This window comes from Myotis daubentonii, chromosome 1 (genome assembly GCF_963259705.1).
Source record: "Myotis daubentonii chromosome 1, mMyoDau2.1, whole genome shotgun sequence".
NCBI lineage: Eukaryota > Metazoa > Chordata > Mammalia > Chiroptera > Vespertilionidae > Myotis > Myotis daubentonii.
The window spans coordinates 27,651,291-27,677,821 of NC_081840.1; the positions used below are offsets into that span (position 1 = coordinate 27,651,291).

General features: G+C 43.0%; 2 protein-coding genes and 1 pseudogene across 15 annotated transcripts in view; 2 read left to right on the top strand and 1 right to left on the bottom strand.

Annotated features, from left to right (window-relative positions):
• Positions 1-21,576, top strand: part of VTI1B (vesicle transport through interaction with t-SNAREs 1B) — a 32,722-nt gene extending 11,146 nt beyond the window's left edge. Inside the window, exons 5-9 of one of the 14 annotated variants that reach the window (XM_059692705.1) lie at positions 801-862; positions 3,015-3,308; positions 3,635-3,875; positions 17,547-17,674; positions 20,506-21,576. In XM_059692705.1, coding sequence (XP_059548688.1) covers positions 801-862; positions 3,015-3,111 — 159 coding nt within the window. In that variant the 3' untranslated portion in view covers positions 3,112-3,308; positions 3,635-3,875; positions 17,547-17,674; positions 20,506-21,576. Of the gene's footprint in view, positions 1-169; positions 297-800; positions 863-3,014; positions 3,309-3,634; positions 3,972-8,506; positions 9,019-10,316; positions 10,469-10,935; positions 15,388-17,546; positions 17,675-20,505 lie in introns of those variants that run through there. The other 13 variants (XM_059692786.1, XM_059692696.1, XM_059692722.1 and 10 more) reach the window with 13 other exon arrangements.
• ARG2 (arginase 2) overlaps positions 3,302-26,531 on the bottom strand; it is a 39,123-nt gene continuing 15,893 nt past the window's right edge. The window contains exons 3-8 of the mRNA XM_059692647.1: positions 14,734-14,911; positions 11,098-11,257; positions 10,139-10,233; positions 8,893-8,997; positions 7,310-7,446; positions 3,302-3,787 (exon numbers count right to left, since the gene is read on the bottom strand). Coding sequence (XP_059548630.1) covers positions 3,582-3,787; positions 7,310-7,446; positions 8,893-8,997; positions 10,139-10,233; positions 11,098-11,257; positions 14,734-14,911 — 881 coding nt within the window. The 3' untranslated portion in view covers positions 3,302-3,581. The remainder of the gene's footprint in view (positions 3,788-7,309; positions 7,447-8,892; positions 8,998-10,138; positions 10,234-11,097; positions 11,258-14,733; positions 14,912-26,531) is intronic.
• On the top strand, positions 15,760-17,526 carry LOC132232962 (small ribosomal subunit protein uS19-like; annotated as a pseudogene).

The window sequence follows — 26,531 nt, forward strand, 5'->3', positions numbered from 1 at the left end:
GATAATTTTCTCATATATCTTAATAGCTGTAATTCTCCATTCTTAAAATGAGTCAGAATGATGCCCTTCCCTCTGTGAAAATTCACAATAAAGACCTAATTTAAGGTAAACTCTAGAAAAGGTAGCTTGCTTACAGACTGTTTTGATTTTTTACTTTTGTACATACCAGGTGAATTGGCTGAATTCAAAAGCCAAGGAATGGCCCGGGAGATCAACTTACCAAGGCCACTGGGGATTGGAGACAGATGGCAGGTGGCATCTGTTGAAATATCCTCCAGCTGTTAGATTAGTACCAGGCAAGCAAGAGGGGAAGGGTTTGTTTTTGTTTTGTTTTGTTTTTAAAAAAAGGCTTAATTCCTTTCACAGTTTAATGTAAGTATCTCTTAAAGGGATAAAGAAAAAATAACCATACCCCAAGAATGGTAATCCACCAGCCTATGAAAACAAACTGGAACTCAAGAGGCTCTCCTGGAGTTAGACTGGTGAAATTCAAATCTTAAATTGCTTCAGTTACTGGCAAGGTGTACACTTGAAGCCTTTCTGTTTTGAGTAGCCAGGCATGAGCTCTTGTCCCAGAAGTCCCTCACACGGCCTTGGGATATAATTCCTAAACCTACTTGACAAGTACTAAAGTATCTTGTCCTCTCCAGTTTCTTCTAATTATACTCAGAGGCCATCTTTTAAATTGGTTTGATTTCAACATATCCTTCTTATTGCCCACTGTCAGTTTAGGAATGTTCAAATTCTAGAGTGTATACTTTTGAAAGAAGGGGAAAATAATTGCTGTTTTCTCTTCTCAGCTGGTAAACACAAATGAAAACTTGAGCAAAAGTCGAAAGATTCTCCGGTCAATGTCCAGAAAGTAAGTTTTAGAAATAGTCACAAAATTAATTTCTCTTAACTCTCATGCCTTTCAACCAAGAGTGTAAAAGCTTTAAACTGTGACTTGCAAAGGTTCTAATAAAGCTGAAGAAATAAAGAATATTGTCTTCTGTAGTTAAATATCCCAAGACAAAATCTTTTGTTAAAAGTATATGCTGCTCTGATTTGGAACCGTGTAAAATTTGTCCACTGAAAGCATATATATATATGAAAGGGAGAGAGAAACATAAATGATGAGAGTCATTGATCCGCTGCCTCCTGCATGCCCTGTAGCCGGCAACCAGGCATCAAACTGTGACCTCCTGGTTCATAGGTTGACACACAACCACTGAGCCACACTGGCTGGGCCACTGAAAGTACTTTTATTCCCAGCTTACATTCCTTAGAGAAAACAGCACATGGGAGTAATACAGCTTCATATTCGTAAAAACTTGATTAAAAAACTATTTTCACTGCTCCTGCTCAATACTTGCTTTTGGCTCTGCTTGCTCTTCGTCAGAGTCAATCCCTTACCTGGGAATTCTGTCTTGTTAGCAAAAAGTTGTTTAAAAATCCTTGATGTACGTGCTGACAACAAAATGAATTTGGGGTAAGTGGTAGTATGCATGGATCAAAATCACAACTGAGTCATGGAATTATCAGGAGAGTGAGATTTTCCTAAACAGTTGTAAATTCCTTATGGAATAGGGGGAAATCTTTAGTTTAGAGTGAACATGAGAACCAGAGATTGGATTCTTTGTATTAACAAAAGACAGTGGATTTTTCTTTGAAGCTCCTATATTGCCTTTGTAGAGAAATCCTGGGAGAAAGAGAAAGTAAGAGAGGTACTACCCAGCTTCTGGTTACTTAGCACCTGTCCCCGAGCTGCATGTCAGCCCTGGCGAGTCTGCCACAAATACTTTTCTAACATATGCTCACAACTGTAGTATGTAACCGATACGGCTCTATATGATTAGATGATACTGTGTTACTGCTAATTTTGTAATATGATCCAACTGGATTTCAGAATAGATATTTTTTTCATATTATATTTAATACTATTTTCCTAACTAGACCCTCCTAGAAAAGCTAGTTCTAAAGTGAAGTAGCAGCCCTGGTCGAGTGGCTCGGTTGGTTGGAGCATCATCCTGTACACCAAAAGGTTACATGGTTTGATCCCTGTTGGGTTGCGTTATGGGAGGCAACCTCTCACATTGATGTTTCTCTCTCCCCCTTCCTCTCTCAAGTCAATAAAAACATGTCCTCAGGTGAGGTTTTAAAAAAATAAAGTGAGGAAGTAACTACTATTTGAAGACATTTTAGAATAAAAAACCATTTATACCTTTGATATATATTGTCCCAGTTTTCAACATTTCTGGGAGGTAGATAGTGTTTTTTCTCTGTGATAGCTAAAGAAGCTTCCGAGTTGTCACTTAACCAGCTAAAGAACCTTATACTGGCATACCTTGAGTTATTGTGCTTTGCAGATACTGTGTTGTTTTTTTGTTTTGTTTTTTACAAATTGAAGGTTTGTGTCAAGCAATTTATCGGTGCCATTTTCCAATAAGCTCATTTTAAAATTAAGGTATGCATGTGTTGTGTTTTTTTTTTAGACATAATGCTATTGCACACTTACTAGCCTATAGTCTAATGTAAACATAACTTATATGCATCAGGAAACAAAAAAAATTTATGTGACTTGCTTTGTTACTGTATTCGCTTTATTGCAGTGGTCTGGAATCAAACCCGCAATATTTTTGTGGTAAGCCTGTGTATACTTATTGCTAAGTGGCTATGAGATCAAACAAAAATTCAGTCTACCTCACAGTGTCTAGCCTTGGTCCCAAGTCAAACCTTAATGTATTGAGAATGGAAAGGGCCCAGCTGGCATGGCTCAGTGGTTGAGCACTGATCTATGAACCAGGAGGTCATGGTTCGATTCCCGGTCAGAGCACATGCCTGGGTTGTGGGCTTAGATCCCCAGTGTGGGGCGTGCAGGAGGCAGCTGATAAATGATTCTCTCTCGTCATTGATGTTTCTATTTCTCTCTCCCTATCCCTTCCTCTCTGAAATAAAAAATATATTTAAAAAAAAAGAATGGAAAGAAATAAGGTTATCCAGACTTCTGACTGCTCACTTGTTTGTGTTTGTAGAGTGACAACCAACAAGCTGCTACTTTCCATTGTCATCTTACTGGAGTTAGCCATCCTGGGAGGCCTGGTTTATTACAAATTCTTTCGCAAGCATTGAACTTCCTGCACGGAAGGGTTTGTGGACCAGAACTTTGACCCTGAGAATGAATAGTGTTACAGATGTGGAATAAGTATTGCTGCTGTGAGCTAACGGTTCAAGGATGCACTGTGTAGCCAGACTGTGGGAAGAGGGAGGGAAGATGGAAAACCAGTTAATGTGAAGAAACAGCAACAAGACCAGTGTGATATACCAAGGTAATAAATGCTGTTTATGACTTCTTTAAATTTACATGGTACTCCAACATATTTATACCCTGTGAGTTGCAAAAAAAAAACCCACAAATACATTTACAGTAGTATCATTGGTCACCAAAATGGAGAGGGAAAGGAAATTTTACAATTGTGAGAATACGCAAATGTTCTCATTAAGGCAGTATTGACCCAGATGACCATGTAGTGTCTGCCCCCTCAAAAACTTCACAACTCTGGAATGCCCATTGTGACGAACGTGTCAGCATACAGTATTTCCTAAATTCTCACACGTTCTTCACTTTCTGATTCATGTGGTGAACTGGGAGTAGGAAGTTGGTCATAGACATTGTGCCCTCCTTCCCTTGTCTGACCAAAACTTGACGCAATCACATCCACTGCCAGGCCAGCTGTAGCCTTGGCTTCTTCGTCTGAAGCAGCCAACTGAGGATTAACTTCAACAAGATCCAGTGCTGACAGCAACCCTAAAAGAACAAAGTTTGACAAAACCTCAGAAAATCTCTTAGCTGCTGTTTCAGTGAGGGTCGTACCACCTGGACAGAATAAACCAAGGTAAAAAACCAACCATTTTCTACTATAATATCCACTGTCAGGAAGCCCCTTATACCTCATTCTCTTGGGCCTGAATTTATTTTATTTTATTTTATTTTTTAAATATATTGATTTTTTTACAGAGAGGAAGAAAGAGGAATAGAGAGTAGAAACATGGATGAGAGAGAAACATTGATCAGCTGCCTCCTGCACACTCACCACTGGGGATGTGCCCACAACCAAGGTAACATGCCCTTGACCAGAATTGAACCCGGGACCCTTGAGTCCACAGGCCGACACTCTATCCACTGAGCCAAACCGGTCAGGGCCTGAATTTATTTTTAAAACACTGTTATATTGCCCTGGCCAGTGTGGTTGTGCATTGTCCCATGCACCAAGAGTTCACCAGTTCAATTCCCCATCAGGGCACATGCCCACGTTGCAGGCTCAATCCCCAATAGGGGGCATGCAGGAGGCAGCTGATCGGTTTCTTCCTTTCTCAAATCAATAAAAACACGAGCACACACGCGCGCGCACACACACGCACACAACACCAGCCCTGACCAGCGTGCTTGGTGGTTAGAGCATCGATCGGCCTGTGAACCAAAGTGTCACAGGTTCAGTTCTGATCAAGAGCATCTATCTGGGTTGCAGGTTCCCTACCCTGGCTGGTAGGGGAGGCAACCAATTGATGTGACTCTCTCACATTGAGTTTCTCTCTCCCTCTTCTGCCTTCCCATTCTCTCTAAAATCAATGGGGAAAAAATATCCTCTAGTGAGGATTAACAAAAAACACACAAAACAACAAAGCACCCAACCACTGCTGTATTAGAGTAGAATTGAAAGAAACCTTTAAGGTAATAAAAGCAATCATCCCTCTTTAACTGACATACAAGGCATAGATGTCAGGCTTTGTGAGGAGAATAAAGAGCTTGGGGGGCTGTGGGTAAAGGAGTTCCCAACCTACTTGTTGAGAAAATATGTGCCATTTCCAATATTAAGGAACTTTCCAGATGCCTGCCTGCATGTAGCCAAAATTCTATTCCCACTTTTGACTCTGATGCTGTATCCACATACTTAAGGCACCCCGTCCCCTGAAGTATAGTTACTACTGCAGATCTTATTCTCGCTTCTGCAGGTCTGAGCTCTAAGGGCAGATTCCACATTTATCTCCTCCCCAACTCCCTCACCCCTACTTCTCTGGGGTAGTTAACTTTTTAGTTGGGTATTCTGAGTGAAGTTAATCTACCTTTTCAAGATTTATCTGAACACACTAGTATTCGAGAATACAAGTATCTGAGAATATTTAGAGTGGCCATAAAGCCTGGAAACATGAGTGAATATTGCTAATGGGTTATTGGTATTACATTATAGTACACTAGAGGCCAGGTGCACGAATTCATGTACCAATGGGGTCCCTCAGCCTGGCCTGCGGGATTGGGCCAAAACCAGCTCTCTGACATCCCCCAAGGGGTCCTGGATTGTGAGAGGGCACAGGCCAGGCTGAGGGACCCCACTGGTGCACAACTGAGGCCAGGGAGGGACGCGGGAGGTTGGCCAGCCAGGGAGGGACAGCGGGAGGGCTCCAGGGCGTGTTCGGCCCTTTATCGCTCAGTCTGGATCAGCCAGACTCCAGCAGCAAGCTGATCCACCAGTCAGAGCGTCTGCCCCCTCATGGTCAGTGCACATCATAGCAAGCAGTTGAGCGGCCTTAGCATATCATTAACATACTACACTTTGGTTGGTTGAACAGCTGACCAGACAACTGGACACTTAGCATATTAGACTTTTATTGTATAGGATGATATGCTCATTGCCAGGACATTTGTTCAGTGTGCCGTCCCTTGTTAATAATGCATAGTTCAGTGCACTGTGCAAAACTTCTGTACCACTTCTACTAATTCCTGCACATGCATCTGCATCTCTGATAATTTGTGTGTCTGAATTCCACCGACTAAAGCTGGGCCTTCAGCAGAGCCCAGAAGTAATCAAGAGGGTTTGAGCTCTTAAAAATATATATATATTACCTATGGTTTTATATTATTGCCACCCTGTAAATTATTTAAGCAAACTCTTTTATGTGTCTAATTGACAGTGTCATGATAGACAGTCGTTTAGAATAGAGTAACCCTGCAACAGGAGAGAGAGGGTCAAGGTATGACCACCACTCCTTCTAAGTACTAGCTGTTACCAAGCCCTGGCTCTGGTGGTGTCACTGGGAACCAAAATGGAGGATTGAACTCCCAGGTTCACTTGCCACCAACCCAAGGACGATTAACGTCTAAGATTGTGGGCCTGAGAATGAGACTACCTTGCTTCTGTCAGATCTGATAGATAAGCATTGTTTTCCTTTCTGTAGTGCCTAAGAGTCTAGTTGGCTCCAGAGCCAGGGAGACCATTTCTCAATTCCCACATCTATCCCAGCTGGTCAAGGGTTTCCTATAGCCCTGGCTGGACCTTTCAGTCTGGGGTTTTTATGCTGTTTAGACCCTAATTTCATGAGATGATATTGAAGTATCCTGCGGAAGTTTAAATTTTGCAATTAAAGGTCATTTAAAGTAGCCTTAAAACTAAGAAGCTTTCAGACAAATGGAAACAGCTACCCTGACTGACGTTGCTCAGTGGTTAGGGCATTAGCCTGCGCACCAAAGGGTCTCGGGTTCAATTCCTAGTCAAGGGCATGTACCTGGGTTGCAGGTTTGAGTCCCTCAACCCCCCTTTGGGATGCGTATAGGAGGCAACTAATCGATGTGTCTCTCACATCCATGTTTCTCTTTCTCTCTTCCTCTCCCTCCCTCCCTTCTACTCTGAAAAGCAATGGGAAAAAATATTCTCAGGTGAGGATTAACAAAACAAAAAAATTTTATTTTTCAAAGAAAGAAACTGTTTGTAGACAAATAGGAGTTTTGGGACAGCAACTCCTTGGTAGCCACTCTCAATAACCTAGCATTCATTTTATTAATCTTTCTGTCAGCCATTCATTTTCCACTACTCCTGTATTAAAGCTCCTATTAAATAAGCTCCAGTATAAGACTTGCCCTACATGTAGCTTTGAAATATCTCCAAGAGAAGCTTTAACTCCACATTCCCAACTCCAGGCGAACCAACTTCTTAATTTAAGGTAAAAATTATAGCTGGTGTTGAGTTTTAATCTTAATCTGCCTTTGGACAGTTCAGATGCAAAGAACTGCATTAGTTTGGCAGGTTATTCTTGTGTCTAATAAATGTTTAAGACGACAACTTTTTATTCAGTATTACCATATTTTGGTATGAGCCAGATGCAAACATGCCTCTAAATGACTATCCCTTATTAGCCTGACCACATGACTTTTAGCAATAACCAGGTTAGGCAAAAACAATGTCTACAATGACATGAATAATAGAAAAGATTCCCCTGGCAGACAAGAGGCTTCACCATAATTACCTATGTAGTGAACAGGTTAATCACTACTTACCTGTGTTGTGTATTTCCTCAGTAATATACATGCCTTCTCGATAGGTCAGTCCCCCTACAACAGGAGTTCCTGTGGCTGGAGCCAGTGTAGGGTCAAATGCATCAATATCAAAGCTCAGATGGATTGGCCTTTGTCTTCTTGAAAGGAGAAGGATAAGAGAATAGTCATTTGTGCCTGAACATTCATGCTTCCTGCAGATGCAACTTCCTGATTTTGTTGCTGTTAGTCCTGGTATTTTGTTAATGCATCAGATTTCCAGGTTTTCTATTTTAGAAGTTACTAGAGTATTTGCCTATTAGTGTTTATACTCCATTTCATAATTTTTCCATGTTCTGTGTGCCTCAGACTAAATCCAGTTTATATTTCTGACTTACCCTGAGCATTAAATTAAAGCCTCTTAAATTAACAATTGTCAGTAGAGGGAATTCTTCACTTTCATATGACCTTGGGCCCTGATAGATTCTAATTTCATTTGTATTACATTTGCTTTTATTCTCTCAGAGTGTAACAGCAGCTGAACTTAACTGACTTTAGATTTGAAATCTTTTTTTAAAATACATTTTTATTAATTTTAAAGAGAGGAAGGATAGGGGAAGGGAGAGAAAGAGAAACATCAATCAGCTGCCCCTTGTGCTCCCCCTACTGGGGATCAAGCCCACAACCTGGGCATGTGTCCTGACTGGGAGTCGAATTGGTGACCTCTTGGCATATGGGACAATGCTCAACCAACTGAGCCACAATGGCCAGGCTAGATCTGCAATCTTATCATCTCCCAATTCTAACTTTAATTTATCCCAGGTGTCCAATGACTGAAACTAACATATAACATCTATATGCTAAACAACTAAATTTCTTAGTAGATGGCAGTTATAAAGACTCAGCACTGAGAAAATGCTCTTAAAACTAGCATTTGGGTTAGCATTCACCTGCCATCTTTATTCACTACCAAGTTTTGCTTATTATAAAACTTCTTTCAGTTGGCCCTGGCCAGTGTGGCTTGGTTGGAGCATCATCCTGTACACTGAAAGGTCACAGGTTTGATTCCCAGTCAGGGTACATACCCAGGTTTTGGGTTTGATCACCAGTTGGGGTATGTACAGGAGGCAACTGATCGACGTTTCTCACATCAATGTTTCTGTTTCTGTTTCTCTCTCTTCCTTTCCCTCCTCCCTTCCTCTCTCTAAAATAAATCGAAAGAGCATATCCTCAGATGAGGATTAAAACAAAACAAAAAACTCCATTCAGATGAAGAAATAGCGAGGCTAAGAAAAATGGGATAATTAGAACAATGAATGCTTCTCATCTCAAAAGATAAGCATTTAAATGGAGCTAAAGATAAACCCATGAGAAAGAGAATCTGGGCAATGATTTCAAGGAAACCCCCTCGCAACCCCAGAGGAAGAATATGACCTATGTTTCATATTCTCCCTTTCTAAATTATTTGAAATTTTTAAACGTACATGTTTTGCTTTTATTTGAAAGAAAAGCTACTATCCTCAAGAGAAAAGCTAAAGTATGCTGCCCCCTGGGAGCTGCTGTATTACCCTGGGAACCTAGAGTAGACATCTGTTGTAGTTACTTACTTTCCAATCAGCAGATCGAATGTCTGTTCCATGACCTTCTGGATACCAAGTCTATCTATGTCTCTCATGGAAAAATACTGGATATCATAATTCTTTAAAATAAAACTGTAATGAGATATAAAGGAAGGAATCGTTAGTTTAAATAGCAAGTTAAATGCACATTTAGATGGGGTTTTGTCTTTACAGTGGTCTACAACAAGTTAAGGCAAGGAACAACATCTACACTAATAAAAGACAAAGATGCTAATTGACTGTACCTTTGCTATGCCCCAAGCCACGCCCACCAGCCAATCAGAGCGACTATATGCAAATTAACCCAACCAAGATGGCGGACGGCAGCCATGGAACTGGAGCTAGCAGGAGGCTTGGTTGCCTGGGCGATGGAGGAAGCCAAACCTCCGCTCATGGCAACAAAGTTTCAATTACAGAAGACAAATAAATCCCAGATACCTGCTTCCAGCCAGCCTCCACTGGGAACTTGGGTGGCTGGGGGTTGTGGCCAGCCTGCAAACAGCCATCAGCCCCTCACCCAGGCTGGCCACACCCTCATGGGGTGAGGGTCCCCACTGGGGGGCTTAGCCAGCCTGAAAACGGCCCTCAGCTCCTCACCCAGGCTGGCCAGGCACCCCAGGGGGGACCCCCACCCTGAAGGGGGTGTGGCCAGCCTGCAAACAGCCATCAGCCCCTCACCCAGGCTGGCCAGGCACTCCTATATAATAAAAGGGTAATATGCAAATTGACCCTAACAGCAGAACGACTGGGAATGACTGGTCACTATGACACACACTGACCACAGGGGGGCAGATGCTCAATGCAGGAGCTGCCCTCTGGTGGTCAGTGCGCTCCCACAGGGGGAGCTCTGCTCAGCCACAAGCCAGGCTGACGGCTGCCAGTACAGTAGTGGTGGTGGGATCCTCTCCCGCCTCCTCAGCAGCGCTAAAGATGTCCGACTGCAGCTTAGGCCTGCTCCCCACTGGCAAGTGGACATCCCCTGAGGGCTGCTGGGCTGCCAGAGGGATGTCTGACTGCCAGCTTATGCCCATTCCCTCAGGGAGCGGGCCTAAGCCAGCAGGTGGTCATCCCCCGAGTGGTCTCAGACCACGAGAGGGCACAGGCCGGGCTGAAGGACTCTCTCCCCCCCTCCCCCCCAACCCCCCCAGTGCACAAATTTTTGTGCACCGGGCCTCTAGTATCAAATAAGTGGCCAGGATGGGCCCAAAGTTTATAACCCTATATCTCAACTTACTGTTCAGGAGGGTCCACATCTCTTAGACCAATATACACAATACTTGGGGAAGAGATACAAGGTTTGATCCAGGAAAATCCTGGGAGCTGTGGCACCTATGTAGAGAGGAATAAACAGGATTCATTAAGGATTTTTGGTCTCGCCAAGAAAGTCACCATGTGCTTCCCATTATATGCAGTTTGCTTTGTCATCCATCTACAAGATATGCTTAAGCAACACAAGACACACTTGATCTGGGAAAGAAAATTGATACAAGTGGAAATGATTCAGAAAGGCAACTGAAGAACACAGTATAGCATTCTCAAGCAGAATAAAAATCTTTTCTCCTAAGGTGGTCTTGGTTTCTCATTAACTTACCTAAATAGCAGGAATACTGCTGATTAGCCCTTTTCATATTACTGAATTATTTACAGATTGGTTCTTGGAACATAACCCAGTTGTCATCTCAAGTTGCCAACAGCCAAAACATGAATTCTGCCTAATGAATAACCGTTGTTATTCCTGGTTTAACTTGGCCCCTCACTGAGGGGAGGGATAAACAGATTCTAGTCTATGCCTAGACTCCAGTGTCTTTTGCACAGCCTAGAAAAATATTACCTAGAGGTAATCATGGTTTTACTTGGATTCTGTACCAATGCATCTGAAAGTGAGGCTGGGAGCCTGTAACCAAGAAGTCCTCAAGCTGTGGGTGTATCAATCACTAGAGTTACCCAGTACCACCTTCCTTTCTTAGATGATTAAGAACCCCCCAAGAGCAGGGACCATCTTTATATCCCTAGTCATGTTTATATTCCTAGCATCTAATAGACTGCCTGGCCCATAATAATGTTTGATAAACAAATGAAGGAGTTGTAAGCATTTCTACCACTGGCAACCCATCCTTCACAGAAATCTTACTGAACTGGACCCTCAAAGCCCCTGCAAGCCATTCGACTTTCTTTTCATCTTGGCCTACTGACCTTGTCCTGTAGTTCTCGGAGGAGAAATGAAACCGGCTGTCCATGGAGACATCCAGATGAAGTGGTGAGGGGTGTATTGATGTCAGCGTGGGCATCAACCCAGATCACACAAAGGTCTGGGCAGTGCCGTGCGTGGCCACTGATGGTACCAATTGCCAAGCTGTAAAGAACAAATATAGATGACCCTTGAACAACAGGTTTGAACTACATGGATTTCTTTCAATAAATACCTGTAACTATTTGTTTGTTTTGTTAAACATCCTTACCTCAGGGTCTTTTTTCCATTGATTTTCCAGAGAGTAGAAGGCGGGGGGGGGGGGGGGGGGGGGAGACACATGGATTGGTTGCCTTCCGCATGTACCCCAACCGGGGCCAGGGATCAAGTCTGCAACCAAGGTATGTGCCCTTGACCAGAATCAAACCCAAGACCCTTCAGTCCACGGGTCGACGCTCTAACCACTGAAACAAACAGGCCAGGGCAAATAAATACCATAACTATTTTCAATCCACGATTGGAAATCTGGGTGCAGAGGTCAACTATATGCATTTATCTATACCATTTTAGATAAGGGACTTGAGTATCCACTGATTTTGGTATTGGCGGGACGGACTTGGAGCCAATCCTTTGCAGATACCAAGGGACAACTTAAGTTTTTGGTGAGTCAAACGTTGTATTTGGATTTTCAACTGTGCAGGGGGGTTGGTGCCCTTAACCCCTGAGTCGTTCAAGGGTCACTAGTCTCCAATAATTTTCAAGGCCCTCTGCTTGGCAAACATCACCAATAACAAATATCCTCAGCCAATGCAGCTCATACTTTGTCCTCGGGGCAAAGTCAGGGCCCCAGACTAAAGCAGGATTTGGATGAGACAGAATCTACAGGGCTGAGGTTAAGTGAGTTAGATAGATAGGGAGAAATGGAAGACTCTAAACGTTCAAAGCTGACCACTGGTTATCCCCTGCAGTGTGACAGACTGCCCCACATCCCTAAAATTTGATCCATTAGCCTTGACCCAGAAAGGGACCTTAATTTGTTCAAGAAGGAAATCCAGTTAAAGGATGTGGTCTATATGTGACAATTCATAAATGCCTCTTTAAGGGAAACCAGGGAGATCTAATCACTTTCAAAGAATTAGTTACATTAACTTTTTAAGGGTAAAAGTCAGCCTTACAGCTTTTAAAAATGAGTGATACTTTCTAAAATGAAAAATCAAAGTTAAGTCTTTAAAGTAACAGAGCAATCCAATTAAAGACCTCTTTTAGAGCACTGAATAAAATACAAGTGTATTTGCCTGTTATATACATTAGTATGACATTCAAATATTGTTTCTGTTTTTGCCTTTCCTTATCCTTGGTATCTTCTTACATTAGCCCACTGTCCTGTCTCAGCTGTAAAAACACAGCGGATGAAATAGTGGTTGGAAAGCTTCCGATCTTCTGTAACCAAAGAATTTGACATAGATGGGAAATGCATCTTAAGCATTTTAGGAACTAACTGCAGTCATCCTTCTTGGTCAGGATAGCATGTGACAGCATTTTAACCTGCATGCCCCACGTAGGGCCTTTTTGAGGAATAGCATGGTCTAGTGCTAAAAGCAGTGGATTAAGTCAGAATGCTGTGTTGTTCCCCTCCTCCACCCCCCAGGAAGAGGTGTATGATCTAGGATAAGTCATCTAATTTCTCTAGACTTCACTTTCCTTTTCTAAAAGGCAGGGATACTGCCCTAACCGGTTTGGCTCAGTGGATAGAGTTTCGGCCTGCAGACTGAAGGGTCCCAGGTTCGAGTCTGGTCAAGGGCATGTACCTTGGTTGCGGGCACATCCCCAGTAGGGGGTGTGCAGGAGGCAGCTGATCGATGTTTCTCTCTCATCGATGTTTCTAACTCTCTATCCCTTTCCCTTCCTCTCTGTAAAAAATAAAAATATATTAAAAAATAAAAATAAAAGGCAGGGATACTAATCTCAGTTTGTTTAAGTCAGAGTTGGTTTAATGATTAAGTCCATACTGTATGTTGTATATAAAAGGAGCAGAGTGACCCTAAAAATTCCTAGTCCTCGCCCTGGCCTGTGTTGCTCAGTTGTTAGAGGGTCAGAGCATTGGCCTTGTGCACCAAAGGGTCTCAGGTTCCACTCCTGGTCAAGGGCACATACCTGGGTTGCAGGTTCGATCCCCCCCCCCCCCCCGCCCACCCTGCCCCCCCATCAGGATGCATGCAGGAGGCTACCAATTGATGAGTCTCTCTCACATTCATGCCCTCCCCCCCCCTCCCCCCTGTTCCTCCCTCCCTCCCTAAAAGTCAGTGGAAAAATATAAAATATCCTGGGGAATAACAAATGATTAACTGAGAATATATATGCAGTGCTTAATACTCCTAGTACTTTAATACCAACATTTTTTTTCTTTCTAACAAAAACTTTCATTTCTTAGCTCCCCTGTGAAGTCTGACTACTCTAGTCCAGACTGATCTCTGAAATTCTGTAGAATTTAATTTCTTTCATTCCATGCCTACTTTTTTCATCTAGGCCCAATAAGTCACAAGTTTCCCACAATCCCTTGAGAACACATCAGAACAGTGTTCAACACAGTACATGCTGATTCACTAAGAGAGGAAGAATCTATTGTGTCAGTCACCTAGGGTCAGTTACTGTGGAGATAGAGAATGCATTCATATGACAAGTGGGGAATTTGGAACAAACCTATGAGTAGAAATGCTTTAAAAAAAAGACCCAAAAAGTCCAGCCTATCCTTCCAATCCTCCCAATAGCCAAATGAAAGTTGTAAGACAGTTTCTTAAGAAAGCTTTCTAAGAGATAAGCATGAAACACTGGACTGTGTCTAAAAGCTTTGCTTAGTTTACTTCTGAACTTGTCCTACTATATAAAAAAACTACATGTGCCTCCAGCAGCTCATAATCTTCGACATCAAAATGCTATTATGACCCTAGCTGGTTTTGCTCAGTGGATAGAGCGTCAGCCTGAGGACTTGATTCCGGGTTTGATTCCGGTCAAGGGCAGGTACCTTGGTTGCGTGCTTGATCCCCAGCCCTGGTCAGGGCATGTGGCCTGGTCAGGGCACGCGTGGGAGGCAACCAATCAATGGGTCTCTCTCACATTGATATTTCTCTCTGTGTGTGTCTCCTCCTCTCTTCACTCTCTCTAAAAATAAATGGAAAAAAATATCCTTGGATGAGGATTCACACAAAAAATAAATAAAAATAAATAAATGCTTATTTAAAAAAATGCTGTTATGCATTGTTAACTTTAAAAGTCAGCCAGATTTTCCCCCAGGAAAACGGGTTTCTTCAGGAACAACAGAATTGTAACCCCGAACATGTAACCGTGGCTGGCCACATGCAAGTTTACTAAAACAAAGGAGAGGGAATTCTTTTATAGAGGGGGAAAGAAGCTGGGAGGGCTGTTACAAAGAGTTCCTCCTGCTGTGCTTCAAGATCAACTGACAGGGCATGACAGCTTTTACTTCTGGCCTCTCTATTTCATATGAGTTTCTGCTTATTTTTTTTCCATCATAACTTAAAAATTCTGAAGGGTAGTTTACTCAGGAAACTGAGACAAGCTAATTGATTAGCCCAAAGCACCATGCAATGTAGCCCCACCACCACCACTGGCTCCCAACTTACCTGTGGTCTCCTCCCACTGTGACACAGCTGTAGCCACCTGATACTGCTCTACTAACCACCTCAGCCAGTTCCTGGTTGGCGAGGCCCACCGAGCGAGGATTTGCTATCAGGTTGTTGTACAGATCATCTTTGGGGACTGGAGTGAAACTCAAATCTCCAAAGTCCTTCAGGTGGCAGCCTAGAAACAAGTGGAGGATGATAAGATTAATTGGAATTGGTTAATAAGATTAGTTGGAGATTCCAACTCTTACTGGCCTGGGCCACAAATAATAACTTGTGACAAAGTACACAACCTCATTTTGTCTCAGTAAAATTCAAAATGTAACATGACTGTCAGGATGACCTCCTAGCAATCCTGTGGGGTAGATTCCGTCAGGAACACCGTTTTGCAGATGAAGAAGAGGTTTTGGAAAGTGAAGCCCAGAAATGTTAACTGACATTAACAATCATGAAATTTGGAGCAATTAAACCTCTATTCCAGAGTTACAGCATGGAAGTAAAATGCCAACAGGATTTAAAGAAAGTGAATGTCATAAACTAGGTCTCAAGGTCACACAGCTGCTAAGTGCCAGACTCAGGAACAAATCCAGGCCATCTGCTCCCAAAGTTTGTATTCTTGAGTATGCAGTTGTATCCCAAAGAGTCCCCCTTTAATCTATATAAGCCTAAGCAACCCTTACGGCGCAACGACCAGAACGACCAGTTGCTATGATGTGCACTGACCAACAGGGGGCAGACACTCAATGCAGGAGCTGCCCCCTGGTGGTCAGTGTGCTCCCACAGGGGGAGCACCGCTCAGCCAGAAGCTGGGCTCAGGGCTGGTGAGCGCAGCGGCGGTGGCAGGAGCCTCTCCTGCCTCCGAGGCAGTGCTAAGGAGCAGCGAGCTGAGCGGTAAGGAGCAGAGAGCAGGCAGGTGGTAAGGAGCGAGGGTTCCTGAACTGTGAGAGGGGATAGGCCTGGCTGAGGGACCCTCCACCCCCAGCGCATGAATTTCATGCACTGGGCCTCTCGTATATATATTGATTTCAAAGAGGAAGGGAGAGGGAGAGAGAGACAAACATCAATGATGAGAATCATGGATCGGCTGTCTCCTGCATGCCCCCTACTGGGGATCAAGCCCACAACCTGGATATGTGTCCTTGACCGGAATCGAACCTGGGACCCTTCGGTCGGTAGGCCGATGCTCTATCCACTGAGCCAAACCAGCTAGGGCCCAAAGAGTCCCTCTTGATTGCACCACTTTAAGAACTAGACAGTCCTCTCTGAAGAACCAACAAGATAGTGGACATGGAGCTGGAGCAGAAGCAAACCTTCCACGGTGTGCACCTTGACCAGCTGCTGGACATGGCCTCCTAGCAGCTGTCACCGTGACACAGCTGCACAGCGCCTGGCAGCAGAGGCCGAAGCAGCATTTGAAGCCCCTGTACAAAGCCAACCAGGGGAGAGAAGCCAAGGTGAAGACACCTGCGGGACAGATCATCCTGCAGGAGACAGTGGACGACACGGTGGGTGTCTCCAATGGCAAGACCTTCACCCAGGTGGGAATCCAGCCCAAGATGATTGGCACTACCTGGGCGAGTTCTGCATTGCCTACAAAGCCATGAAGCAAGGCTGGCCTGGCATTGGAGACACCCACTCCTGCTTCATCCACCTCAAGTAGCTTGTTCAGCCAATGAAGGCACTGACTTCTCTTTAAAAAAATAAACAAAAAAAGAACTAGTGATATATTTTGACAATAAGCTGTAACATTTCCCCCCTAAGGTTTCACATATTTCAAAGAACTGGGATACTGGTCACTACACATTAATTTTTATCTTTGGTGTAAATACTAGTCTTTCCGTCTTAGCCATGTTTAGGATGAGGACTAAATAATCCAACTCTATCAGGAAGAAATCTGAATCACCAGAGAACAGCACGTTACCATAGATTGTATCCTTTAGGTCCTGCTTCTTAAACTGAAGTACACGTATGTTGGGGGAGGGGAAGTGGTCACAGGATAGACATCTTTTTTCTTTTTTAAAATATATTTTTATTGATTTCAGAGAGGAAGGGAGAGGCAGAGAGAGATAGAAACATCAGATGAGAGAGAATCATTGATCAGCTGCTTCCTGCACATCCCCTACTGCGGATCAAGCCCACAACCCGGGCATGTGCCCTGATTGGGAATTGAACCATGATCTCCTGGTTCACATAGGTTGATGCTCAACCACGAGCTACACTGGCTTGGCAGGATAGACTCTTAATATTTGCAGAAATTTGTGTTAAAGATTTGGATCGAGACCAGCATGGATCCATTTTTAATTTGTACAGTTTTGGATATTGCTTGAATCCAAAGCCAAACTACTGATAAATGTAAAAATTTGAGAAGCAGTGGCCTGTAACTCCAGCTTAACAGTGACCTGAAATATAAGATCAACCAAGGGTTCACCACTAAAAGGGATACGGGAAGCAAAACAGAAAACATTACCCTATTTTCAATTAAAGGTAAGATGCACCTTCAGCTAGAATTCTGTGTCTTTGGTCACTGAATTTTAAAAAAATAATTATTTAAAAGGCCTAGAACTAGAGATGATCTGTACAACTAAATAGAAGAAAGGGGGAAGGTGTTGAAGTAGGAGGAGAAAAATATGATAACAGGTCAAAGACATTGGAAATCTTGAGAAAAAAAAGACCAAATAAAACATCTATAAAAATCTTTAGAATCAAGGGGGAAAAGCCATGCATAAAGTCATTATGCACTAAATCTCAAAATATGCAGGACACTTCAGATTTAAGAGAAATGAAGTTTTAACTAACTTTCAAATCAATATCAGGTCTTGCCATTGTTGACAACACAGTCGTGGGACGGGCAGATTTTGAATGGCAGTACCTACACTTGGATGCTTCTACTTCCACATCCTTGTTTATCTCAGCACCTCCTTAAACCGCATCAAGCATTCAGGTTCGTAGTAGGTTTAAGATACCAGGGCATGTCTGGTGTTTTATATGAGGTGTATAATCTAATTAATAATGTTCATATGAAATAACTTTTGAAAACTTTTAACTCAATTAATCCTCACATGACCAAGAAGTAGTACATGGACATTAAAGCGATCAACCTGGTGGATAAGTGTCAGAACTTGGGAACATTCAAGTCCAACCATGGAATCTAGGATGTAGACTCAGAGAAGTGTGACAGCAAACAGTACTTGACTATTACTTACTTATCAGAAGAACTTAGAAAGAACTGTGGAAAGCTTACAAAGGAGCCTAAAGAGAATTTGGTGGTCTTATAACAACACTCCAAGGAAGAGAGACTGAATTTCCTAAAAGGATTTTGGCCATTAAGTGTGTAACTCTGTGGAGTTGATCCCTAGATTAACTCACAGGCTGGATGGTCAGTTCTTCATGAGTATGCCACCCCATGTTCTCTGACTGCTTGTTCAGGGAACAGCCCTCTGGTTATTTACTTAGTTCCCCAGTTGCCCTCATATAAGCAAGAGGGCTTCCTGACAGTGGATCCCGAAAGGCTGCTGCTCACCACAATTACGCATACGCATTTGGGGTTATACATCATGGTTAGCATGAATCTCCGGGTCTGAGAGCCTGCTAAGCTCTACAAGAGTTCTGTTCATGGATGGTCAGACCCCCCGAAGGGATTAATGTCTTGAGAGGCCCTACCTGAGTGGCCTACCCTATATGACTCCCAACTCTGCTCTTTCATTTCCACAGTAAGTTCCAGGTAAGAACTAGGGAAAATGAGTGCTAGAGGAGTGAAAGGAAATTCAGTGACAATCGGGGTGGTCAAGGAATGACTCCTACAACAAGTAAAGTTAGTACCAGCACTGTTTTGCTAACTTCCGTTGTTTTCTTTCCTTACTGGCAATAGAAATTTTTTGTAAATTTGTTAAGGAAGTGCCTATGGGTGACAGTCCCCTATCCCACTCTCTAGGCTTGACTACTCTATCCTGGCAGACCATTATGCATAAACATAATCTGTACCATTCTTTATTTTATTTTGTGTACTATTCTTTTAAATCAAGTTGTTAGAGTAGGCTAAACTGCTGTAATGAACCCTCCCCAAAATAATGGCTCAAACACAGTAAATTGGTTTCTTGCTCATTTAACATCCAGGTAGACATTCTAGGTCAGCAGGAGGCTTTCCTTCACACAGTGATTCAGAGACCAGGCTTCTTTCGCTTATGGCTCTGCCACGCCTAGGGTCCCAGGTTCAAGGCAGTGGGAGAGGAAGAAAACATTGAGAAGGCACACCTCTATGTTTAAAGGCCCTGGTCTAGAAGTGACACATCACTCCTGCTCACATGGCATTAGCCAGCAAGTACAGGTCCAGAAGATGATGAGAATGGATTTGGGCAGATAGCAAAATGAGTTCTTTTAAATTCTATTGCCATACCTTTTTGTATTTTAAATATTTTTATTTATTTTTTTAGAGAGAGAGGAAGGGAGGAGACAGAGAGACATTGATGTGAGAGAGAAACATCAATCGGCTGCCTCCTGCACACCCCTCCCAATACCTCCTCCTGGGGCTAAAGCCCGTAACCTAGACATATGCCTTGACAGGGAATTGAACCAGCAACCTTTCAGTGCATGGGATGATACTCAACCAACTGAGCCACACCTGCTTGAGCAGCTGCCATAGTCTTTAATAATTAAGAACTCAAATACTAAAGCTTATGTTGTAGATACTAACTATGGTAATCCTAACTATTCTAATCATTGCAGAGCTGAATCAGTGAATATACTATGCCATCCTGCTATAGCCTCTTAGGAGCTTTCTCCTCTAACACCTACTGTTCCCCTAGCATTGTAGCACCCAAAGGACTAGTGGAGTAGAGCACAGCATTGGTTTCTAAAGATGAACAAGGGCCTGAAAGAAGAACTGTACATTCCATGTTTGGAAAACAGTTAAGCAATTTAATAGAAATGAGAAGTTTACATATTGGAGCAATGCAGTATGAGGTTGTAGAGAACATGATTTGCAAACCACAGGCCAGAGTTTCTGAGAAGTGGGGAGGTTGATGGGAAGTTATTTTTTTGTAAGAGCCCGGTGAACTGAGTAATAATGAAGCTATGACTTTATCAGGGTGCTGTGGCAAATCTAGTTCAAAAGGCACAAGAAATGGTCTCACTAATTTTTTTTTTAAATCCTCACACAAGGATATTTTTCCCATTGATTTTTAGAGAGAGTGGGAGGGAGAGGGAGAGATAGAGAGAAACACTGATGTGAGAAAGACACATTGATTGGTTGCCTCTCACATGCCCCTGACCAGGGCTGGGAGCCTGCAACTGAGGTGTGTGCCCTTGATGGGAATTGAACCAGGGACCCTTAAGTCTGCAGGCTGACGCCTTATCCACTGAAGCCAGGGCTCTTCTCATTAATTTTTAAAGAATCTTAGAGTAATAGTGAAAAGAGCAAATATTATAAATATGGAAGGAATGTCTGCCTGTCATGCTTGAGGGAGCTGTCCCTTTCTTAAACTATTTTTGTGCTTCAGGTCAACTCATCTGCAGATCTAAGATCAGATGAGACATAATGTTTTGTTGTTAACCCTCACCAGAGGATAGACAGACAGACAGACATCGATGTGAGAGAGACATCAATTGGGTGCCTCCCGAATGTGCCTTGACTAGGGCTGGGGACTGAACCCATGAACCTTTGATGTGTGGGCCAACACTGTAATCACTGGACAAAACCCACCATGGCAAGACAATGTGTGTTGTTGCTTTTTTTAAGACATAATGTTTTATTATTGCTCTTTCCTCTCTTATAAGAAGGCACTGTAGGACAGAATGAACCTGAAACAGCAAGGAAGCTCGTATGACAAACAGATTTGGAACCCACTTGAACGGGCTCTGCTGTTTGACATGCAGTGACAAGCAAAGCTCTGCACAGACTGACAGCCTCAGTGCTCCTCTCCCAGTGCTGGTAATAAAACATACACCGAATACTATTAAGATCTTTTAGGCCCAGGTGTCACCTTTGGCCCTGATAAACATCTCCAGGCTCCACTGGAGTGAAACGAGAACACAAGTGCATCAACAGAATGATGCAACCATCTGCTAGCAAGAAATCAAAACAGCCCTACCTGACCTTAGCAGTGTCTGCAGACAGCACTTCTATTTAGGGTCCTGATCACTAGGGAATCCCTGCAAGAAGCCAGAGATAGGAAAGAAGAAAAAGGAGTATAAGAATCTGCCTCGCACACCACACTCCGCTAGCTGCTTTACAGGTAGCTGCTAATCTTCACACCCTCGTGGGTTTCACATACTTGAGAGGGAGAAATTCAGCAGTTAAACAGCTCCTACTGTTTAGAGCCAGCCTGAGTCACCCTTTGGATGGAGACTCACAGAAGGCAGTGTTACAAGTGAGCAGGCACTTGTCAACAGCATCAAGGTAACTCATTTCCCTCCTGCTGACTTCCACTCATGGGGAGCTCCAGCTGCTCCCAAGGCTCCCAGCAAGTGGAGAGAGATGGGCTGACACGGGATGATCCACCGAGCCCCATGGGCAGAATAGTGGATTTGGAGGAAAGCTCAGGGCCCATCAGTGTGCAGTTGTTTTTTTGTTGTTTTTTTTCAGGCTGTGCCTGAAATAGAATAGAGTGTTTATGACTGGTCAGGAGTAACAAGTCAGTACAACTTGGAGAAAAACAAAGATGCTGAGATCTCACTTGGTGCTGAGAGAGCACTAATCCTAGTGGCTTTTACAATTACAGACAAACACTCTGTAAGACAGATCTAGCTCCATGCTAAGGGAATTCTAGCATTTTAAAGGACTGCTCCTGCTAATTCTTAGAACCCCAAAGCTGTGCCTGGAAAACCAGTTCATGGAAAACAAAGCTGCCGTGTTACTGGAGGCCGTCTGGGAAGGGAGTGCCACAGGTCCTCCAGTCCATTTGAAGTAAGCAAAATGGCTCTTGTCCCTAAAATGTGATCTGGGTAATAACTTTTGAAGAGACTGTTATTTAAGGTAAACTCATTTGGTTTCCACCAATAAAATGAAGACGTCTGAATTTTATTTGGTTCATTTAACTCCCTAAGGCTGTACAGTCATGAAGTATGTGCTGGGGTATCTAAAAATCAGTTCGTTGCCCAGCCCGTGTGGCTCAGTAGTTGAGCACTGACCTATGAATGAGGAGGTCACAGTTTAATTCCCCGGTCAGGGCACATGCCTGGGTTTCGGGCTCAATTCCCATTGGGGAATGTGCAGGAGGCAGCCAGTCAATGATTCTCATCAATGATCTTTCTTTCTTTCTTTCTTTCTTTCTTTCTTTCTTTCTTTCTTTCCTTCCTTTTTTCTTTCTTTCTTCTCTCTCTCTCTCTCTCTCTCTCTCTCTCTCTCTTCCTCTCTAAAATCAATAAAAAATATATTTTATATATATATATATTTTTTTTTAATTGGATATCAACTCTTTGCTTCCTCAGGCCCAGACTCCAAAATGTTTGTTAAGTTTAGGAAAGAGGTCATATCATGCAAGTACACATATTTGTTCTAGTTCACTCCTTCACCATTCCTGGCAAGACTCCAGCCAGCACTCTCAACATCTCCTTCCACCCCACTCTGCTCTCCTGTTGTCTCTGCAACAAATAGGTGCTATCAGACACAGAGAGGACCACCGTGGCAGGGAGAGAGGTACTGAGAGCTCCAATGACAATGATTTGGAACCAACGTGAAAGAGCTCTCATGTTTGCCTTGCAAAAAAAGCAAAGCTCTGTACAGATGACAGCCTCATTGCTTCTCTCCTAGTGCTGGCAATGAAAATACACTGAATACTATTAAGACCTTTTAGACCCAGATGTCACCTTTGGCCCTGATAAGAAGGTGACCCCGGGCATCCTGGCCAGTGATTTCGGACATGTCCATCTAACATATACCACAGTTAAGATCAACTGATACAAACATGGTGTTAATAAATGCCTTTGCATAAATGTGATTCTTGAGTAAAAAAAAAATAAACTTGAAAACTTGGCTCCAGACATGAAACTGAGATGACCTGCAACACCATTTAGGCTTCCTGATAATTGCTTGCCCAGCTACATCTGTCCTTCTTTCCTGAGGAGAACAGAGTATCGCTGTCTGAAGGTAGGCTTAATAATGTATGCTGCTATGAACCAAACTCATGTCAACCCTCTGAACGCCTAGTGAATCCTCTCGGTCTTCTGCAGACTGTCAGCTGACGGCACCCTAGCAGCCTGGTTCCAGCGCAGGCAGGATGGGGTAAGAGGAGGGTTCCTTTCGCTTCCTAAGTCACTACAACAAAACCAGTTTCCCTCATTCAGGACAAGACTGTTGAACGTCACTGCCAAATGATCTGCTGACAAACTTCAAGCTATTCCAATATCTAATAACCAAAGGGAGAAGTAGCAAGAATCCTGGGGATAAAGTACTGCTCTTGAGAATGTGATCCTTTTTAAATTGATACTTCACCTTGTTCCAGAAAGGATTTAAAGGGAGATGCATCAGGCTAGTGACTATGGCTCTGCCAGTTAACAGTCCAGATGTGTAGCTCCATGCCTCAGACCCTGGGCTAGCATCCTGATGTGAGTTCTCCAAGAACCTCAGATTGGAACACATTCCATACTACTCTGGGCTGAGCGCAGAGTGCTGCAACATCACCTCTTGCCCATCTCACCACAGTGGGTCCAGTGCCACACGAGATGCACAGGAAAAATTCCTGGCCCCTAACCTCTTAGAAGAGTCAAGATGGCCAACCAAGTACAGTTTCTAAGCTTGTCCTACCTCAAGGACAAGGCGTGCTTAGGGCAAAAATAAACCTTGTTATAGTTGTTACGAGGATTAAATAAGAAGAAGCCCATACATGCCAAGAATTACGTTCAGTTTAACTGGATGAGGCATCTTTGTGGTCTCCTCCTGCAGGGGAAGAAAAGGTTTCTTCCCTTCCAGGGTCTGTCTGGTTAAATCAACTCCTCTAGACCAGTGGTCGGCAAACTCATTAGTCAGCAGAGCCAAATATTAACAGTACAACGGTTGAAATTTCTTTTGAGAGCCAAATTTTTTAAACTTAAACTATATAGGTAGGTACATTGTTATTAACTTAATTAGGGTACTCCTAAGGCTTAGGAAGAGCCACACGCAAGGGGCCAAAGAGCCGCATGTGGCTCGCGAGCCGCAGTTTGCTGACCACGGCCCTAGACGATTGGAGAAGGGGGTAGGTGACTGGGGTTTTAAAGGGAAAGAAGACAATTCACAGGAAGATGGGAAGACCCAACTTTTGGTAAACAAATGTTTGCCATACTAGGCAGAAGTAGAGGACCTTGGACTTTGAACAAACAGGACCTCCCTCCAGCTTGCCACACCTGGCCCATACTCTTTGCAGTTATCTCTGGCGATAACTCTCTTCCTGGACCAGGCCTTCTATCTAAATTCATTTGGGTAGTTAAAGGGGAAGTGAAAAGCTCTTGCTGCGTCTTCTGGGCCTCGACTGACTTCAGCTGAAAGTAACCCACATGCCAAGAGGCAGTTTGGGGGAGGCTTATTCCGAACCCCTGCACTCTCACCCGCCCCTTTTTCTTTCCCTTGAAACTGATGGTGTAACCTGAGACTTCCCAAAACATGTTTGTAATATGACTGTCATTTTTAAAGACAGACTTTTGGGTAAGAATTAGAAAAATACAGGCCCACTGATTTCTCATGGAAATGGATCCTAAAGAGTCCAGCTCTCACACACAACTTGATTTTCTACATTCCCTTTAAAGGCAAGGCCGAAAAAGGGGCTTAGTAATAAGTCTGACCGAAAGTCACATTACAGCCCAATGGGCTCAGTGGTTGAGCATCAACCTATGAACCAGGAGGTCATGGTTCGATTCCCGGTCAGGGCACATGGCCTGGGTTGAAGGCTAGATTCCCAGTGTGGAGCATGCAGGAGGCAGGTGATCAATGAGTCTCTCTCATCATTGATGTTTCTATCTCTCCCTCTCCCTTCCTCTCTGAAATCAATAAAAATATATATATTTTTAAAAGTAACATTATACACATGACCATAAATTCTAACTGGGCAGATCATGGTGGGTAGTCAGGCACAGGACTATGAAAGGTTTATCTTTGCCTTATGCAAGCCTTGTCCACTGTTCTTGTGCAACTAGGTTTACATACTTTTGAAATGACAATAATCGTCTTTCCCAGACCTTCCCTGTAACCACCCTTGAGGGAGCGTATATAATCTTAACTATTGTGTACCTCCGTTTCTCCCACTTCATGTAATCTTCCTTACTCCCTCCTTAATCCCCAAAGTATAAAAGAAATTGCCAAACTGTCATTCTCCAGAGCATCTGAGCTCTAGCATGTCACCAGTTTGACTCAAATAAACCCTTACAAACAATTGCTACAGGCTTGGACATCTCTGACTTTGAAATTTACTTGGAGTGGTGAGCAGGATTCTGAAGAAGCCGGCACAGGATCACCTGTGGACCCAAACCTGGTGCTAGGTACCACACAGGCCCCTTGTGCCCCACCAGCCCCTGCTTTGCATGGGTGAACTTGGGTGAGTTTTCTCTTGGAATTCTAACTTTAAATGGCTGGCCCTAACTTCATTTGAGCTGTTCTTATAAAATCCTCGAGGTGGATATGGGTTGAGATAACCCAGGGAAAGGAAAAGAAAAAGTGGGTGACTGCTTTTAATTTGGGCTTTGCTTACTGAAAGTCTGAATGAAATCTTTGCTGGTTACATGAGAGACTGAACTCTCTTTAGCTCTGAAGGAGAAAAGACACTTGCTTCCCCAACCCAATCTTGGGGATTCTTAGATGACTAAGGATCTTTGTGAGGTTGCCTGAGGAAAAATGTCCTCTAGGGCAGCGGTTGCCAAACTTTCAGACCTCACGGACCACCAGTTGGCGACCGCGGCTCTAGAGTGTGAAACAGTCTTATCGGGATATCTACCATATCATCTAGAGACCTTGCATGTAAAGGCTGGTTTTCCCTGAAGTTTGTTCAGACTCTAGAGATCTCAAAGGAAATGAAAATTAATGTGGGAAATCGGCAAGCCTAACCCAGTCAGCCTCCCATTAATACTCCTGCAGGAAGATTGCCGAAATGAGGATCCTTTGATACTTCTCAACTAATCTTTGCATGCACAATTAGAAAAAGCCAGCTATAAAATTCGGCAAAATAAATGGAAAGCATATTTAATTGGTCTCTCAAAGACTGAAAAAGAGAATTTAAATAAATGGATCAACCTATGATGTTGTTTAGGGGGCAAACCAATTCTTTTAAGGTATTAAAAATAGCTGTTCTTACTTTAAAAGGGAAAGAACATTTGAAACGTGCTTAACTTGTCAAGGACAGATACAAACTGTGTCTGTTGTTTTCTTTTTGTTTTTTGTAAGTTTCTTCTTATCCCAACTGCCAAAACAAAATTTGGATCCAAATTTTTATAAACTAGTGTGTTTTTCCTTAAGGCTAAGGTCTCTATTTATGTCTATGTATGTCTATGTATGTATGTTGTAAATGTGAGATAATTTTTCTACCTCTGGGTGGTATTGTTAAAATTAATTTAATAAATTAAAATTAACTGGTTTGAAGGCAAGTGGTTGTAAGGATTAGGTATTCTAAAATTCTCAGAAATATAAAAACTCAAATGCTTTTCAAGTTCATGTAATCTAAAGTTAATCCTTTAAAAGTTAGTTTAAATTTGTTGGTTTAAGGAGAACAGACATATCTTTTGAGTTATTGATATTAAATATTTTTAACCAAGTTTTAAAAAAATAAGTCCATGTTAATAATTCATGTGTTGAAGGAACCAAGATGGCGGCATAGGTTAACGCCAGAGTTTGCTGCTTT